The sequence below is a fragment of the Onychostoma macrolepis genome, chromosome 07 (assembly GCF_012432095.1).
Source record: "Onychostoma macrolepis isolate SWU-2019 chromosome 07, ASM1243209v1, whole genome shotgun sequence".
Classification (NCBI taxonomy): domain Eukaryota; kingdom Metazoa; phylum Chordata; class Actinopteri; order Cypriniformes; family Cyprinidae; genus Onychostoma; species Onychostoma macrolepis.
Genome location: NC_081161.1, coordinates 41,868,122 through 41,886,443, shown reverse-complemented (window position 1 = coordinate 41,886,443; position 18,322 = coordinate 41,868,122). Strand labels below are relative to the sequence as shown.

Genomic DNA, 18,322 nt, shown 5'->3' with positions numbered 1-18,322 from the left:
GGTTCTAAAAATACTTTATTAATCTAATGTTTATTTATTTATTTTTTATGCACAATTTCTTTACATTTTTCAGGTGAAATATTACACAGACATAAACACACATACCTCAAAATGCTGTATTTCTTGCAATCTGTAAAAATCCACAAAATTGTCTTATAAAATCAAGAAATAACAAAGTATATAAGTATTTTAGTATTTATACCTTTACTGTAAAAGTATTATTATATTTTTTTAGGAACATACATTTAGGTTCTAGTACTTTTCTAATGCAAAATTTTGTTTGATTTTGCGGGTGAAGTTTTTGTTCACTTTATTTTTTTAACTTTTTTAAAACCTATTTTTAGGCTCTACATTTTTATGCACAATTTCTTTTGATTTATGAAATGAAATATGACCCAGACATATGTACATAACTCAAACATATATTGAACATTTATTGCAATTTCTTCTGAAAAGCCACGGAATTGTATTATAAATCAATTGAAATAACTAAAAGTCTTGTTAAACCACAAGAGAACATCTGTTACAGTGATATTAGCACCAACCGCATAGCATCACCCTAATAAAAAAGTGTGAAGTGACGTGTGGCCAAGTATGGTGACCCATACTCGGAATTTGTGCTCTGCATTTAACCCATCCAAGTGCACACACACAGCAGTGAACACACACACACCATGAGCACACACCTGGAGCAGTGGGCAGCCAATTGACCTATCGGTAAGCCCCTCCCCTCGAACGCAGACTAGCCAATGGCAGTCGAGTATCAGCTGCACAGGGAGCGGAACTCGGACATCTTTAGGTTTCAGTGCCATAGAGAAACATTGGAAGATCCGAAACTCACATCAGTTTTATGGGGTTTATGCTTCAAAAATGGAAAAACGATGTGCCTGGGGTACTTGTAACACTGATTCCAGGTATCCTGAGAGGATGGGCAATATCATTTATTTTATTACATTTCCTGAATCCAAACAAAACAGAGCAAAATGTCCCTAAGTATTCACCCCAATACAAATGAAGACAAAAACGTTCATCTTCTGGTTGACATACACTCATTAAGTTACAATTTTCATATGCTCAAGCAGAACGTTAATGTTATCTTGTGCTTTATCAAGGTATCTCTGGCTAAAACTAGCTAATGTTAAAGTTAGTGAGTCCATGCTAACCAACAAACCTAAATAGCGGACTGAAACGAAGGTCTACATTTCAGTGCCTCTTTATATTAAACTGATTAAATGTGCATTAATTTAATCATTCCCTGTGATACATGAACAGTATTGATCCTTCATGTTGTCATCCGAGATCGTGATGACCGACCGTAATATGAGACTTCCCCCGCTTATATTGTGATGTGTAAACCCTCGCTTCGAGTTACCCACCGTATTTATTTTTAAATATTTTATAAATCCCTCCAATTGTGCAAAAACATCGCGGGACAAAGTTTTCACACTGTAGCTGTCATTGAAAGACAGTGAGCAACTCCGTTTGTTTGTCCGAGGGAGCAACAGTAACTAAGGGGGGCGGGGCTTACCGATAGATCAATTCTGCGGCACCCGGGGAGCAGTTGGGGGTTCGGTGCCTTCGGTAACTATTAGTCGTGGTATTGAAGGTGGAGAAGCGCTGGTTATTCACTCCCCCCACCTACAATCCCTGCTGGACCTGAGACTCGAACCCGTGACCTTCAGGTTATAAGTCCAACTCTCTAACCATTAGACCGCGACTAGCCACCCAGAACATGCTACAGAGCTTAATGTGGGTAAGCAGCTCTCACAATTTCTTCAGAAAATAATGTCAAAATGTATTTTATGTGTTAAAGTTCTTTAGGTCATCCGTATGCAGCCAGTTTCTTCATAAATCTGTTGAACTTTTTGATATGAACCATTAAGTATTCTGACATTATACCATCAGTATTCAGTCATTGATGGAGAAACACGAAACAAGAGATGAATGTTTGCTGGATAACATAAACATGCATTTGGGTCTTGAGAACGTCAGTCCATGATCTTTTTAATCCAGAGCATTCGTCATCGAAACCTCGATTTCTTGCAAACTCACTACAGATCTCAGATCCTCTGACGATCCGTGAGTCCTGGCCACCTGCCGCTTGTGCATTTCTCTGTGTGGGGCATTTGAAAATAGTCCTGTCATTTCCCCTCTCCTGACCCCCTGGATTCCTGCCATTCATGAGCAGAGCCAGGTGACTCATTCACTCGTATCTCAGCGTACCCGGGAATGAACACTGAACTGTGATTTGCTCTTGAGCTGTGTTCCAAAAACTAGTCAGCTTTGTTTTTCTGCTCTCTAGAGAGGCAGCAGTCTAATAAGGCAGCAACCTATTAGAAAAGAAAACACATTCACTGCTGTTCAAAAGTTTGGGGTTGGTAAGATTTTTGTTTTTGAAAGCAGTCTCTTATGCTCACCAAGGCTGTGTTTATTTAATAATACTGAAAAATTATTACACTTTAAAATAACTGTTTGCTAGTTGAATGTATTGTAAAATGTAATTTATTCCTGTGATGCAAAGCTGAATTTTCAGCATCATTACTCCAGTCTTCAGAATCACATGATCCTTCAGAAATCATTTCTAATATGTTTATTTGCTGCTCAAGAAACATTTCTGACTATTATCAATGTTGACAACAGTTGTGCTTCGTAATATTTTTTTGGATCCATTTTATTTTACAGGATTCTTTGATGAACAGAAAATTCAAAAGAACAGCATTTTTTGAAATAGAAATAGTTTGTAACATTGTAAATGTTTTTACTATCACTTTCAATCAATTTAATGCATCCTTGCTGAATAAAAGTATTAATTTCTTTGAAGAAGAAAAAAAAATCTCTTTCTGACCCCAAACTTTTGAGCGATAGTGTAAATAAATGATTTGGAAAAAAAATAAAAATAAAATAAAATAAATAAATACATACATAAATCGCGAGAAAGTTTGCTAATAAAAAAAAAGTATTTGGTAGATTAGACTATTTTCCATTACATTAACATATATATTTTTACATTTAAGTCTAATTTTGTCCGAATTCAGTAAAATACATTTTGGAATTGATTCTCTGCAAATGAGACCAAATTGGCCAAAAAGGTGTCTTAGAAGGTAGCGTAACATTTGTCAAGGTCAAGGTCTGTCTGGTAGCATGGCTCATTTTGCCCCTGCTGGTCGATGCTGTAACTACAACATTTTAAAAAGCATTGTTCTTCATTTAGAAGTAGTCATGTTCTGATTACAATTTTCTTTACTCACATTGTTATATTTGATTCTCTATTTGTCAAGCTGCGTTAAAATGGGAAAATTGTGAATTTTATAAACAAATTCACACAAAATTGTAAATATTGCATTTCTTCAGAGAACTTGCATTATGAAATGTGTTCTCTGTGAAGAATGCATACAATACTGCCTGAATTTGGTCCAAAGATGGTAAATTAGACACAATTGTAATCATGCTTTCCACCTTATACAACAGCTATTGCATTGTGAGCTCACTGATGACTGTGAAGGCAGCGCACTAGGTTTTGGAACAGAGCCTTGGAGTGAAAGTCACATGACACGCCATGCTGTTAAGTCTAAGGTTTTTTTTAAACGCATAAAGTGAAAAGTAGTCCATTCTAGAGTTTCCATACACGCTCAGCAGGGTCATGCTTTTCTTTAGCGTCTGCATACCAGGAGACCGGCATCGCATCCCGAACGGATTGCAAGCGCAGAAGCCACCTCAGGACCGTTTGTTCAGTTCCAGACAATCAGAGCGGGCCGTAATTGTTCCGGCATGATGGAAATCATTTAGTCACAGTGCTGCTATTATGCGGCAACTGGGAATGGCATCCCTAGAATGATGAGTTTGAGCGGATGTCTCTCTGTTTGGGTGGCCCAGTTCCTTCAGGGGAACATTGACATCAACTGTGAAAAACCTGCAGTCTGTAGAGGCAGCCAAGCGAAGGCCTCCATGTCAAGACACGTAAGATAAGCAGACTTTCTATTTCTGTTCCACATCTTTGTTTCGGGTTTAATGCTCGCATGATGCAATTCTATAGTTATTTGACTGTATATGGTCTCGAGTCGATTGGTAGTAGGGTTGGAGTAACCAAGTAAAGTCTGGTGAGTGTCCGTCAAATGAGAGCGTTTGGGATAACGGCGCCAGTAATGAAAGCAATGACCTCACTGATATCAACTTCAACCCCCTTTATGCCCCACTAGCAGTAGGAACAATATGTTTAAAGCTATGTTTACAATATTGCAATGCGATACATTTGCATTTTAAACTGTTTAGAACAAGAGCCACATTTAACTTGAACAAAATTAAACTTTTAATCCCAAGCGTTTTGCAGACGTTTCAACCGTATCATCGTTTAAGATATGCACGTTTTTGTTGAATCATCAAAGAATCATAAAAATCACAAATTAACTTTGTCTTGGCAGATTTTGTTTCAAAAACAAAACAATTTATATTGCTTTAACCCTCATGTTTTGTTCCGCTCATTTTGACCGAGAGGATTTTCTTTTTCCCGAAAATGCTACTTAATGTCATTGCATTGGATTAAAACCTACTGACTTTGCTGACACGGGATAACAACTTCCCTAAAAATTTATTATTTTCTTTTTGGAAGTGAATGGTCATAGTCCTCATTGATCCGAGTTTATGCACCTCTGATTTTGAATGAATATTGCCAAAATGATCCACAAATATTTTTTTGTTTTATTTGTTCATAAACTGAGATGCATGAGCTCAGATCATTGAGGACTATGATTAATCAGTTGCAAAAAGAAATGCAAAACTTGTGCTAACTGAAAGAAAACAAGTTGATTAAAAGATTGAATGTGTGATTTGAGATTTACAAGCAATTTTAAAAGGCTGGATATTTTTGACCTGGAACACCACATTACTGTAGGTAAAGGATTTTCAGCACAGCACAAGGGTTAAATCAAATGGTTTAGAAAGAATAGGTAAACCTTAAAAAAAAAAAAAATCCTGATTATGCAATACTGGAAATTACCCATTGCAAACTATGATTTATTTGTTTAAACGCCAAAAACTCTTTTTTTTTTCCCATTTTGAAGGTCATTATGAATTATTTACCTGTGTAAATGGGCCAAATGTTCTCATGAGATTGCAGCAAAAGAGATATTTGCCTTAAAAAAAGATGTGGAATAGTTTAATGAAAACACATGTTGCATTTCCTCTCATTCCATTGAAACGCACACCTAACCGTCTGGAATCACCCTCTGAACTCGGTCAAAGGCTGTAATTATTAAACGAGAGGAATTTCCCCATTCATTCGGGTAGGAGGAGCAGAGACGCCTCGTCTTGGAGATCATTCAGAGCAGAAGTTTGTGTTTAAATGGAGCTCCTCTCTTTTCAGCTGATGTACAAGGATCCCATTGAGATAGGGTTTGATTGAGAAGGGATAAGCTCCTACCTCAGGCTTAACGTCTCCCATCTCAGATTCACTTCCTGGCTTTTGAAGTCTCTGTTTCTTTGAGTTCTTCGCCCTGAGCAACGGTCCACGACTCGAGTGAGATCTGATACGAGGGGTTTAACTTTTACAGCTGCCCCATAAGACCGATACAGATTGGCACATTTGTTTTGTCTGTTGAATAAATATTAACTTCGGAGAGGTTTTCAGTGCTTTTTGTGCTTCATGCATTGCTACACTATGGACAATAGACATGTTATGCCCACAAAATCTCGACGAAATTTTTACTAATATGACCGCACCTTTTGGCTTAGGGGTTTGTTTAATCACTTAAACCCCGTTCACACCAGGAACGATAACAATAAATATATACTTCTAAAAATTGTTCTCAATATTAAAGAATTGCCCACACCATAACTATAACGATAAAGACACAGAGAAACAATATCGATGGAATCATTTTTAGAAGAGATTTTTTACATCTGATGAAAGATACAAACATTGACAGCCAATCAGAATCCATCCTGCTATAATGAGCTCGAGAATTTAAAGCGGCAAACGAACGTGCGCTTAGAATAAACAGACGATATTGTTCACTGGTGTGGACGCTAATATCGTTATCATTATAGTTATCGTTCTTGGTGTAGACAGGGCTTAACACTAAACATGAGGCTGTGAGCAAAAATGTATCATGAAAACACAACAGTTCTCTGAGCAGAGGTCTCATAGTTTTAATAGTTGACCTCTATCTAGTACAAACAGTAAAACATGCCTCAGTGTTTTGGGATTTCCATCGTGTCCTGACTCGTATGTGGGATGTTTAGTCATAATAAGCAACTCCTATTTCAACCACTTTACTGTGTTTATTGATATTTGCTGCAATGAAGCGCCACAATCATGAGCTGAACTTTAAATCACGGTCTAGTGCTACCATAAAGCATACATTCATCTGAAGGCCACAAGAAATGCCATGACAAAATTGTGAACATAAAAACCTCACAGATGTCTTTTCATGACTGTTGTTGAAGTTTCTGTAATATGGAAACGATCCTGATGTTCAGCTCTGCGGATCGTCTCCAAGGTTTTATAAGCCCTCCTGCACAGTAGGTCCAACGTTTCCTGTTTTCTGTGGGCCGTTTGAGGGCTTGAGAGGGACGGTTCAGTGTGGGACTGTAAAACTGAAGCTTTAAATGGAGCGTAGCATGGAAAACAGTTCATTAAACTCAAGAAAATCCTAGACATATTTTTCCTGCTCAGGTGAATTACTATTTTACATACTTTGTGATTTCAATATTCAAAAACTTTTTCTGAGACATATTAAAACCTTATATAATATTTAATTTATATATATATATATATATATATATATATATATATAAAACAGTGTTATTTCATTTAATGCCATTACTGTGTAGAAGCAGCAATCGTAATATAATAGAAAAAGTGTTGTTTGCCACTAAGCTTTTGAGAAAAAAAATTTGATTGATTATTAACTATTAGTGATAGTAATAATTTTATGTAATAAAATGTGTTGTGAATGTCATTTCTTGTTGACTTCAGGCTGACAACCAAACCTGGCTCAGAGAAACAACTGAGATATTAAAAATCTAGAATAAACAATTGAGATCTCATTTGACTTTTTTCTTGTTTTCCAGGGAGCTTTCAAGGAAAAATCTGGTTGTAAATCTGGTTGTAATTTGGACTGTTGATATTTGTTTGCATGTTTGTTGTCTCACATTCTTGTGTTTTAAATTAAAGCAGCTGAACTTCTCTCTGCTTGCTGTTGGAAATGGGAAATGAGGAGAAGCGCAGTGAAAATGAATAACACCCTGACAGAGTGACGTCCTACTGCAGTTTATATACTGTACAGTATATAATATCTATACGTATATATACAGATAGATAAAAGACTGATCCTGCATGTGATGGCTGTGTTTGACATTGTTGTCGTTTAAAGCAGCTGACTGAAAGCGTTCCTCACAACTAATAACAAAGCGTTTGTCCGCGTTCAGCCGGGCCGCCCAGGCTGCTGAGCTGGTAGATTCGCTGTTCTTCTCTCGTCACGAAAGGGCTCAACTCGTGAATGCAAAGCACTCTACATGTGCTAACGGCAAATTAACCCCAGATAAATAATCGGCAAAATATCTCCCGGCGCCGTGTGTATTTAGGCCTGTCTTTCTGAGTCTGTCTGGCTGGACCGTGAGCTGTGGGGCCCGTGGTGAGCGCCGAGTCAAATTCAGCTGCTGATATCAGCGGCCCTGCAATCTGATTTATTCTATCTATCTATTCATTCTATATCATTCTATATCTTTTCATGTCTATCTATCTATCTATCTATCTATCTATCTATCTATCTATCTATCTATCTATCTGTCTATCTGTCTATCTGTCTGTCTGTCTGTCTGTCTGTCTATCTATCTATCTATCGTCTGTCTGTCTATCTACTGTCTGTCTATTGTCTGTCTGTCTGTCTGTCTATCTATTGTATGTCTATCTATCTATCTATCTATTGTATGTCTATCTGTCTGTCTGTCTGTCTATCTATTGTATGTCTATCTATCTATCTGTCTGTCGTATGTCTGTCTGTCTGTCTGTCTGTCTATCTATCTATCTATCTATCTATCTATCTATCTATCTATCTATCTATCTATCTGTCTGTCTGTCTGTCTGTCTGTCTGTCTGTCTGTCTGTCTGTCTGTCTGTCTATTGTATGTCTGTCTGTCTGTCTGTCTATTGTATGTCTATCTGTCTGTCTGTCTGTCTGTCTGTCTGTCTATTGTATGTCTATCTATTGTATGTCTATCTATCTATCTGTCTGTCTGTCTATCTATTGTATGTCACTGTGGTAGACAGTAGGGAAACACTTTGAGGTCAGACGTAATACACATATTACACACATTATGTATATTCACCTGCTGTCTCTCAGGCTGTGGCACATCCACACGTATCTCGCAGCCAGTGCTGCTGTCTGTCCCTCTCCTAGTATTGTCTTTATTTGTTCTGTTTCACTAATGGCTGTAAAGTTCTTTATTAAGTTGGTGAGTTTGTTGAAGTAGAGGTTTCTTATGGATATCTATCTATCTATCTATCTATCTATCTATCTATCTATCTGTCTGTCTGTCTGTCTGTCTGTCTGTCTGTCTGTCTGTCTGTCTGTCTGTCTGTCTGTCTGTCTGTCTGTCTGTCTATCTATTGTATATCTATCTATCTATCTATAAACCCGATTGCTGTCATGTTTTTTCATGGAATACAAAATAAAGCTTAAATAATTTGCTAAGCTCTCATTTCCATTCATTTGCAGTGAAGGTGTTATTAAGCCTACCTGTCTGTCATGTGTAGTTCACCCATCCAGACAGTCATTACACATTATAGATTACATTCCATCAACTCACAGCAAGCTATAAAAATATCTGCACAGAATGATTGCAGAGACTTGCTTACAGAAACTTGAACTCATCTGACTTTTAGACTGTAAATCAGCTCATGACAGATGTAGCAGATATAATTGCAGCACTTGTCTAAGTATGCATGGCTGTAAAAAAACAAAAAACAAAGAAAGAAGAAATGGCGGTTTAGAGGAAAAGTGGAGGAATTCAGGACAACATCTGTTTTCCAATCAACCTGCTGTTCTTTTTATATGGCATTCAAGGAAAATAATTTTTCCATCATACAATTCCAGTCAGTGTAAAAATGGCACAGCTCATTATTTTCCGACATGTGTTTTAGACCTCAGCTCCGTGTGTAAACTAAAGATGAAAAACTCATCCTGACACAAGCAAATCATCACGTCATCTGTATCGCTAATATTATATTACAGCTTTGATGCTGCGCTCGTCGACTGAATTGGGATTTAAGCTTAGTCTCCATAGATGGATCGACTATGATGTGTTTTGTTTTCAGAGTATTTCTACACCATAGATTGAAGAATGATACAGCACAGTTCATTTGTTTTTACTGCATGTTACAGTACATTGCAATTGTTTCCAGCATCAGTCATCAAACACTGTGAGCAAATAACAAAGAAATGTTGATTTATGGCCTACAGTGGAATATCCAAATGTCTCTTTATTTTGCAATTGCAGGGTTTCTTTTTTATTGCCCTAGGACAATATTTATTGAACCACTGTGTGAAACATGTAAGACCAGAAATTATTTCTAATCTAGTTTTTTTAATAAGATGTGTTACATGGTTGTATATCATCGCGTTTTTCACACTGTCACAAGTCACACTGTTGTTCAGTGTTTTCATTGTGCCTTGATAGTAAACAGCTGTTACTGTGTATAGGCTGCTTAACGCTTATTCACTTTGGTTAAAGTAATAATATACTTGTTTCAAAACCTGCGGTAGTGAGCTGCCCATGTAATCAACATTTTAAGGCATTGTATTTACACTCCCAAACAGAAGTTGCATTTACTTTTTTTTTTTGTTGTCATTTACTAATTCAAAATGCAGATAAAAATTTTGATGTGTGCAGATGTAAATTGTTACGGGGTTTTTGACCAGATTTGACCAATTGAAGCCTTCTAAATGTTGCATATTTTAATATATACTTCATATAATTTTCTTTAACAATGCAATGCGATAATTGCATGAGATGCATATTGCAAAAATCGCACAAACTGAAAAAATGTGACCTGCCATATGCTCATACAATCAATGCTCATTTCCTGTTGTTATTCCATGTAAAAGTACCTCTGCTGGACCAAACTGCTCTCTTGTCATCCTAAACACAGTTTTGTGCCGTTTTTTTTTTTTTTTTAACACAAGCATCTGGGCTGAATTTCGTTCTCTGGTTATTGATTTCACTTATGGCGGTCAGAGGCTAAGTGAGGTTGTCTGGGTTTCGTCCAGTGTCAGACACAAACCAGGTGCTTTCACATGAACACTAGAAAGGTGATAGTCTGTGATGTGACGTAGACTTTCTGATGTGGCATCACTCAGTGACAGAGATTCTGACTCATAGGACATGTGTTTGCTGTCAGTTTGTACAAAAAGCAGTTGTGCTATCGACATTCAGACTGTTGATTGTCTGTGCAAACTCACTGTCATGAAGTAGCAGTGTTGTGGGTGGTTGCCAGGGCATTGCTATGTGGTTGCTAGCGTGTTCTAATGTATTTTGCATGTTGATTATGGGGTTGGTTTATTTTATTTTATTTATTTATTTTTAGAGAAAAATATTAATCTGAATATTTATTTATTTATTTATAAAGATGAAATATAATGTAATTGTTTGGGACTTATGTTATATAATTGCTTTGAGGATTTATTTTTTTATTTTTTTATTTTTATTTTTTCAAAACTATCCAGATAACAAAACAAACACAAAAAAATGATTATAATAATGTTTATGAATGATAATAATTTTTAAAAATATATTATACATAATGGATAACATATTATATCCTATAGTATTTAATTATTTAGGTTTAATATGTTTATCTGTTTTTATTTTTATATTGTAATGTTTTTTAAATAAATATATAGAGAGAGAGGGTGAGAGAGAGATTTATAGATATGTGTATATATATATATATATATATATATATTCATAGATCACAATTTTAACAAATCACATTTTTTTAAAAATCTGCAAAATTCAAAATTCAGCAATAATGTTCAGTACGTTACAAAACCAAATGTGGAATATGAAATGAATGGCATATCTGTGTCCTTTATGGCACTGCTTTTTCCTCTCGGAAATTTTTTTTGCAAGAAATCTGTTGTTATTCCTCAGGACAGGTGGGTGACTGAAACTGGCCTAAAAACACAACCACAATTACAAACCTCTCAGTTATGAGAAGGTTAAAAGTAAGCTAAAACTGACAGCGATTAGCAGCAACGACCGATCTCCAGTCAGTGTGAATGAGCTTCAGGAATTAAAGTGTCAGATTTTGTGGTTTCCTGTCTGTCTGTTATCTTCTCACTCTGTGCTTTGCTCTCTCCACAGGAATCGCTTATCTGGGCGGCACCTGTAGCTCCAAGAGGAAGTGTGTGCTGGCGGAGGACAACGGACTCAACCTGGCCTTCACCATCGCTCATGAGCTGGGCCACAAGTGAGTTCAAACACCATAGAAATCTGATTTAGGGGCCCTTGTGATTGTCTGGTGCAAGACAGTTTTGCTCCATTATCAGCTCTGATTGGACGCAATTAAATATGCAACTAGTTTTTTCTGTGGAGACGAGCTTAATGTAACGTCTTTCTTGTGTTTGGGATCCCAGAAACATAAAAAAAAAAAAATAACGTCAAAATTAATCACTGATTTGACCAAATCAAATCCCAGTAGGCAGAGTATTGAAGCTTTAACTATTTGTTTTAACTAATCTGTTTTGGTAGTTATCCAATATAGGAAAATTGAAGTTTGGCTTCAATTTATTTACAACAAAATGCACATGCAGTAAATTGTTCAAAAGTGACAGTAAAGAGCTTTTATATTGTTGCAAAAGATTATTTCAAATTAATACTTTTGAACTTTAATTTCATCAAAGAATCCTGAAAATAAGTATCACGGTTTCCACAAAACAATATGAAGCATAAATATGAATATGAAACCGTTTTAAACATTGGTAATAGTCAGAAATATTTCTTAAGCAGCAAATCAGCATATCAGAATGATTTCTGAAGGATCGTGTGACACTGAAGACTGGAGTAATGATGCTGAAAATTCACAGGAATAAAGCTTTGCATCACAGGAATAAATTACATTTTAACATATATTCAAATAGAAAACAGTTATTTTAAATTGTAATAATATTTCACAATATTACTGTTTTTACTGTATTTGTAATCAAATAAATGATGAGCATAAGAGACTAAGTTCAGAATCATTAAAAAAATCTTACCGATGCCAAACTTTTGAGCGGTAGCAGACACGTGCAGAAGGGGGGGCTTTGGGGGCTCGAGCCCCTGCCCTTTTTCAAAATTATTCAAAAGTGCACCTCTCAGACAAATAGCAATGATATTGTGGTCAGTAAAACAAAATGCATTTGAATTCTAATTAACATGACAATTTGTACAAAACAGTAGCTAATCGCTCAAAAGTCGGAAAAATTCCTGTTTATTTTTATATATCTGTCAATCTGAGGCGTAGCTATGAGTTGCGTGCGTTTTGCTCGACTGACTGATAGTCCACAGTCTCACTCTCAAATATAGTTCTCTCAGTGAGTGCCTATGGTTCGATAGAAGGAAAAAATAAATCAAACAATATTTTAAACCTTTTTCATAATAATCAAAGCTAGTGTGTCGATTTAATTAAAAATGCATATATTATATATTTTAGAATATTACATAATTCATCAATGCCCATTAGTCTTGTAGCTATAATACACCAACCAATCATGATCTGACACAAGAAGTTCAAATTTCATTGGACAATATGTGAAGTGGAGCGGTTATTTTCCGTTCTAATTCATAAATCGGTTGAAAATTACATGGGACAGACGAGCTTATTTGTGGAGCGATCTGGTTCTGCGGTTTGTCTCATTTTATAAATCAAATAACATCGCTGGGAAAATGTATGCTAAATGACTACAAAAGCACTGCACAAAACCGTGCAGCGCCAAAAGTCGCAATAATGGTAATCTGTAGGCTATTCAATTCACTTATATTTATGTATGATATATATGTATGAGATATCATAGTTATTTAAGCCCAAGTGCCACCTACAGGTCTATTATGTGATGTGTAGGCTGGCGAAATGATGACGTGAAAGGACTTTATTATATTACCATTTTTGATAATTATGCAGCATTATGAAAGTGTCTTATGCTCATCAAGCCTGCATTTATTTGATCAAAAATACAGAAAAAAACTGTAGCCTAATATTGTGATATATTATTACAATTTAAAAGAATGTTTTTCTATTTTAATATACTTTTATACTATTTTAATAAAATATCATTTATTTCTGTGATTCAAAGCTGAATTTTCAGCATCATTACTCCATTCTTCAATGCATGGTCCTTCAGAAATCATTCTAATATGCTGATTTATTATCAATGTTGGAAACAGTTGTGCTGCTTAATTTTTTACATTTTATTTATTGGAACCTGTGATACTTTTTTGGGGTTCATTGATAAATAAAAAGTTAAAAAGAACAGCATTTATTCAAAATAGAGATGTTTTCTAACAATATCAATATTTACTATCACTGTTTCCTTGCTGAATAAAAACTAATTTCTTAAAAAAAAAAAAATAAAATACTGACCTCAAGCTTGAATTTGAAATAAATACTGTTCTGATGTAACTTTTTTTTCATCAAAGAATCCTGAAAAAGTATCACAGGTTGTCAACATTGCTAATAAATCAGCATTGCATAAAATGCATTAAGTAAATTAATAAAGTATATTACAATTTTGATCAAATAAATGCAGGCTTGATAACTAAGTGACTTCTTTCAAAAATATAAAATAGTAACATATCCCATCTTTTGACCTTTTTTATTTTAATTTTTTTTCTCTTCTCATATTGCCCCTTTTTTACATTTGAGCCCCTGCCCCTGAGGAACTCTCTGCACATCCCTGAGCTGTAGTTTATATTCTTTAGCTATTGAAAGCACCCCAAACAGAATATGATAAAGAGATGGGGATAGTTCACCTGAAAATGAAAATAGTTATCATTTACTCACCCTTATGAACTTTACATTCTTTTGTATAACACAAATTCACACAGTTAAGACAATGAACGCATATTTGAACTAATAAATAAGTCATACAGGTCTTAAATGATAACAAAATCTCCATTTTTGTGTGAACTATCCCTTTAAAGTTTCATTTGTGTTCACACAGGCTAGGAAATCTTTAGGTTAAGGCCAACAGCATTTGCCAATTTGATAAGACAAGTAGACGTATGCAATCTCAGCTAAGCTCACCAAAACCAGATCTCAGACTCAACTTCAGACTTGTAAATATCTAGTTCGTAATCTAAATTGGTTATTTAAACCATGCATTGCGCTCTGTTGGTTTTTCTAAATAGCCACCTCTGCTCTTTAAACAATAGGTTGCTTGCATATGTCCCTCTACAACAAGTTTCTCTCGTGAAATGAGTGATTTGAGCCCCTGAACACATTTCCATCCTCATCGTGTGCTTTGGAAAACCTAGAAGTACTTGAAAGCGAACATACTGTAAATGAACATTTCGCGTTCACACATCATTCACATGAGTTATAGGATTGACCCGAATGCCACGACAACGTATTACCCGCTCTCTGCCCGAACAAAAACACGCTTCCCACAATAGCTCCCCTTCATCTCCTCGCTAGCATAAAGCCCTCTTTGATAGAACAATGATGGGCAGCCAACACCAAAATTTGTCTGGAAAAACGGCCAAGCTACATTAGCGTGAGCGCCAGTCTTCAGAGGAGTTATCGCTGTACCTGCTCCAGTATAGTGTGCCGCCACGGGCCAAAGTCGGCTTTAATGCCCGGCAGTAATGAGCTGGCACCGATCACGCCCGACTGGTGCCGATACCGCTATCCCAGTCATCACACGCACACAGGGCTCCATTGTCTCCAGTCTGTAAAAACACTATTAAAGCGAGTGTGTTATGGGTTTATGTGCACGTTTAGGTCTTTACAATATAAGCTGTAGCAAGACTTGTCAATATGATTATTTTATAGAGTCGCTAGCGTTGAATATTTCTGTCAGCTTGGCATTTACAAGCTCTAATAAACACACGCAACAGCATCGCGCTTTCTGATGGATTGAGATTTCTCTTGAGTAGCGAGCAGAGTTTCTCATCTTTCATCTGCTCACGACCTTTTGATTTGGCGCGCGGGCATAACAAAGCTTAATGACTGTCTGGGAGTCTTGTTTTAGCGCTGCTCCATTTGTCTCGCTTTATCAAGTGTAGATGCTGATCATTTTCCAATAATAACAGCTGAAGGAGCACGATCACGGTGCTCGAGGAACATTGGCATAACGCTAATGTGGGGTTTGCCGCATGCATCGACTCATTCGAAATGAAAACATCCTCCGTATAGGAGCAGCGTGTCACGTTATATTTCAGTCCACCCACATTGCCTCATTAGTGTCATCGTTGCTTATGCGATCATTAGTCAAAGCACCTTTCAGAATAAAGATAAATGAGTGTCTGTTTAATGAATGGATGGAGTAATTGGTGCTTGCAGGTGAGATTGGAAAATTACACAATGTGAATGACACTGTTTACACAACTGTTCAAAAGTTTGGAGCTGGTAAGATTTTAAAAGAAGTCTCTTGTGCTCACAAAGGCTGCATTTATTTGATAAAAAATGCAGTAAAAGCAGTAATATTGTGAAAAATAACTGCTTTCTGTTGAAATATATTTTAAAATGTGATTTATTCCTGTGATCAAAGCTGATTTTAAGCATCATTACTCCAGTTTTCAGTGTCACATGATCCTTCAGAAATCATTCTAATATGCTGATAGCAAATCAAGAAACATTTTTTTCTTTATCAATATTGAAGTTAATATTGTGTTGATAAAAAAAATTTTCAGAGTTCTATGAAAGAAGAAATATTTTTTTTAAATATTATATTTTAATATCGTTTGTAATATTGTGACACTTTGTGTCCTTGCTGAAGAAAGTATTAATTTTCGTATATTGAAAAAATTCTCCTTTGTTTTGTTAATTCATTTTCATTTATGTGAAAATTAATTATTGTAAAAGCAGTTTGCAAATAATATTTCCATTGCATTTGTTCAAGAAAACAAAATTGTCCTTTAGAGCTGCAGATAAGTCAATTTTGTGAGCTTTTTACTTGCAACCGGTGAGCGATTGTTCAGTATTTGTTTCCATCATAGTTTAATTAGCCACTTAGACTTACTAAACGGCAAATTAGCGTTAATGCGCAATTCCATAAAAGCACTGATGGGAGGGGAAAAACAATGCAATGACAATGCACACATTAAAGAACACAGATTCAGCCAGATCATTTCCATAATGATCAGCATAATCTACCAAGAGCATCGCAAATTACTGCCTGCTATAAGGTGTTGAATAATGACGCAAGTACCAGTAATTTGAGGACCGCAAGCGTTAAATCGCATTGCGTGATTCATTTTAATACTCTACTCCCATAAATTTTGCATCTGAAAGGGAAACTCCTACAAATGTGTCTATGCCTTTTCAGCGCAAATTCGTCACTGCGCATCTTTAGTAAATCCTGACAATACTATTTTTTAACACCATAGATGGTTTGCGCTGGCGCAAACTGTTAGTAAATCTGGCCCTTAATGTAAGTATATATATTTTTACGCACATTTTTGAAATTTCCATCTAGCATTTTTATGTAATTTCGCTAAATTTGCACATTAATACGTGGATGCGTTTCCAGCTATTGTTGACACAGTGGCAAAAGGATGGTGCAGTTGTTAACATGAGCAATTCGAAACAGGTTTGCGGCTTTTTGGTGTTTTTTGCTGTTATACATATATATATATATATATATATATATATATATATATATATATATGAGGCATGAAACAAACCACTAAAACTAAGGATATTAACATTTGGTGAGTAGCTTGTACAGTTTATGGACATCAGTGATTCCTTAACTGTAGCTAATGCAATATGCAATTACATTTTCTAAGCAATACTGCAAATTTTGACTTAGGTCAGTAAGAAACTACCTTGAAGTACATAACAATATGCTAACAACGCCTTGTTGGACCTTTAGATTAGCAGCCCATATAAGTCTCATGGTCATGCATGATGCCTTCCCTTCCAAGTCTTTTAAGTCCAGTGCATGCTTGATAGGGTATTTGGCTTGTGAAAGCACTTGACCGTTATTAGCTTGGCAGCAAAACGTCCTGTTTTAATAAGGCCAGTTGTGTTTTTTTTTCTCTCCCTTAAACAAATTGAACACAACAGACATTTGGCACCCTTATAAACCTCCCACGATTGTTTGAGTGTGAGAGAGATTCTCATCTCAATCCACTTATTAACCAAATCACCCCATTGACATTAAAAGCCACTCAACTGTATTAGAGCTGAAAAGAAAGTGACGATAATGCCGCTGTAGCATTCACATTCTTCTCCTTGTTCCTTTAGTTCTCCGCAGCGACTCCTTGATTTCTATTGTGTTCGTTGTGTGTCTTTCGACTTTTATTGCTTTGGTGTTTAGCGGGAGCCGAGACACAGCCTAGAAATCCACACTGCTCTCTTTATTAGCTCCTGCGCTCGCTGCCGCTGCTTCAGTTTTCGGTTGTTGTTTTTAATTTGAGAAATGTAGGTCAGGGCTTAGGAGAAAGGCTCGCTCTGACTCAGGTTGCTTTGGTTTTCATGAGCACACATGCTCTGTTTCAGAGTAATATTGCATTGTTATGCATTCAAGGGAAGCTTCGTAAACAGTGTGTTAATGATTACGTTTAACAAGCACAATAACTATTTATTGTGCTCTAAGTTTGCCTGGGCGAGACTCATATTTTGTCAGATCGCTGCTGTTTCTTATTAGTGTTTGTTGTTTCTGATGTTCTTGTCTCTCTAGCATGGGCATGAGCCATGATGACGATCACGCCAGCTGCATGGGTCATTCTCACATCATGTCCGGGGAATGGGTCAAAGGTCGCAACCCCAGTGACCTCTCCTGGTCCAGCTGCAGTCATGACGACCTAGAGAAGTTCCTCAGGTGAGATTCTGTGCCATAAAATATAAAATCCTCAAGCTAGCCTCTGTTATTAGGTGATATCTAGGTTAGGTGATAGTAGGTGTTATTGCCTGTTAGTTTTCAATAGCCAGTACTGATATCTAGACAGTGGGAAGTATTTTTAATGATTTTCTGGAAAATATATTTACAAATATATATATATATATATATATATATATGTATATATATATATAGAGAGAGAGAGAGAGAGAGAATATAATGTCATTTAGCAATATTGCAATATTGTATTTGATCAATTAGAATTAATTAAATGTAATTAT

The 18,322-nt window shown here is 36.1% G+C and overlaps 1 protein-coding gene across 4 annotated transcripts in view; it reads left to right on the top strand.

Moving 5' to 3' along the window:
• Nucleotides 1-18,322, top strand: part of adamts17 (ADAM metallopeptidase with thrombospondin type 1 motif, 17) — a 131,482-nt gene that overhangs the window by 42,902 nt on the left and 70,258 nt on the right. For all 4 annotated transcript variants that reach the window (XM_058780662.1, XM_058780659.1, XM_058780661.1 and 1 more), the window contains 2 exons: nucleotides 11,362-11,467; nucleotides 17,883-18,023. In XM_058780662.1, the coding sequence (XP_058636645.1) occupies nucleotides 11,362-11,467; nucleotides 17,883-18,023 (247 nt within the window). The remainder of the gene's footprint in view (nucleotides 1-11,361; nucleotides 11,468-17,882; nucleotides 18,024-18,322) is intronic.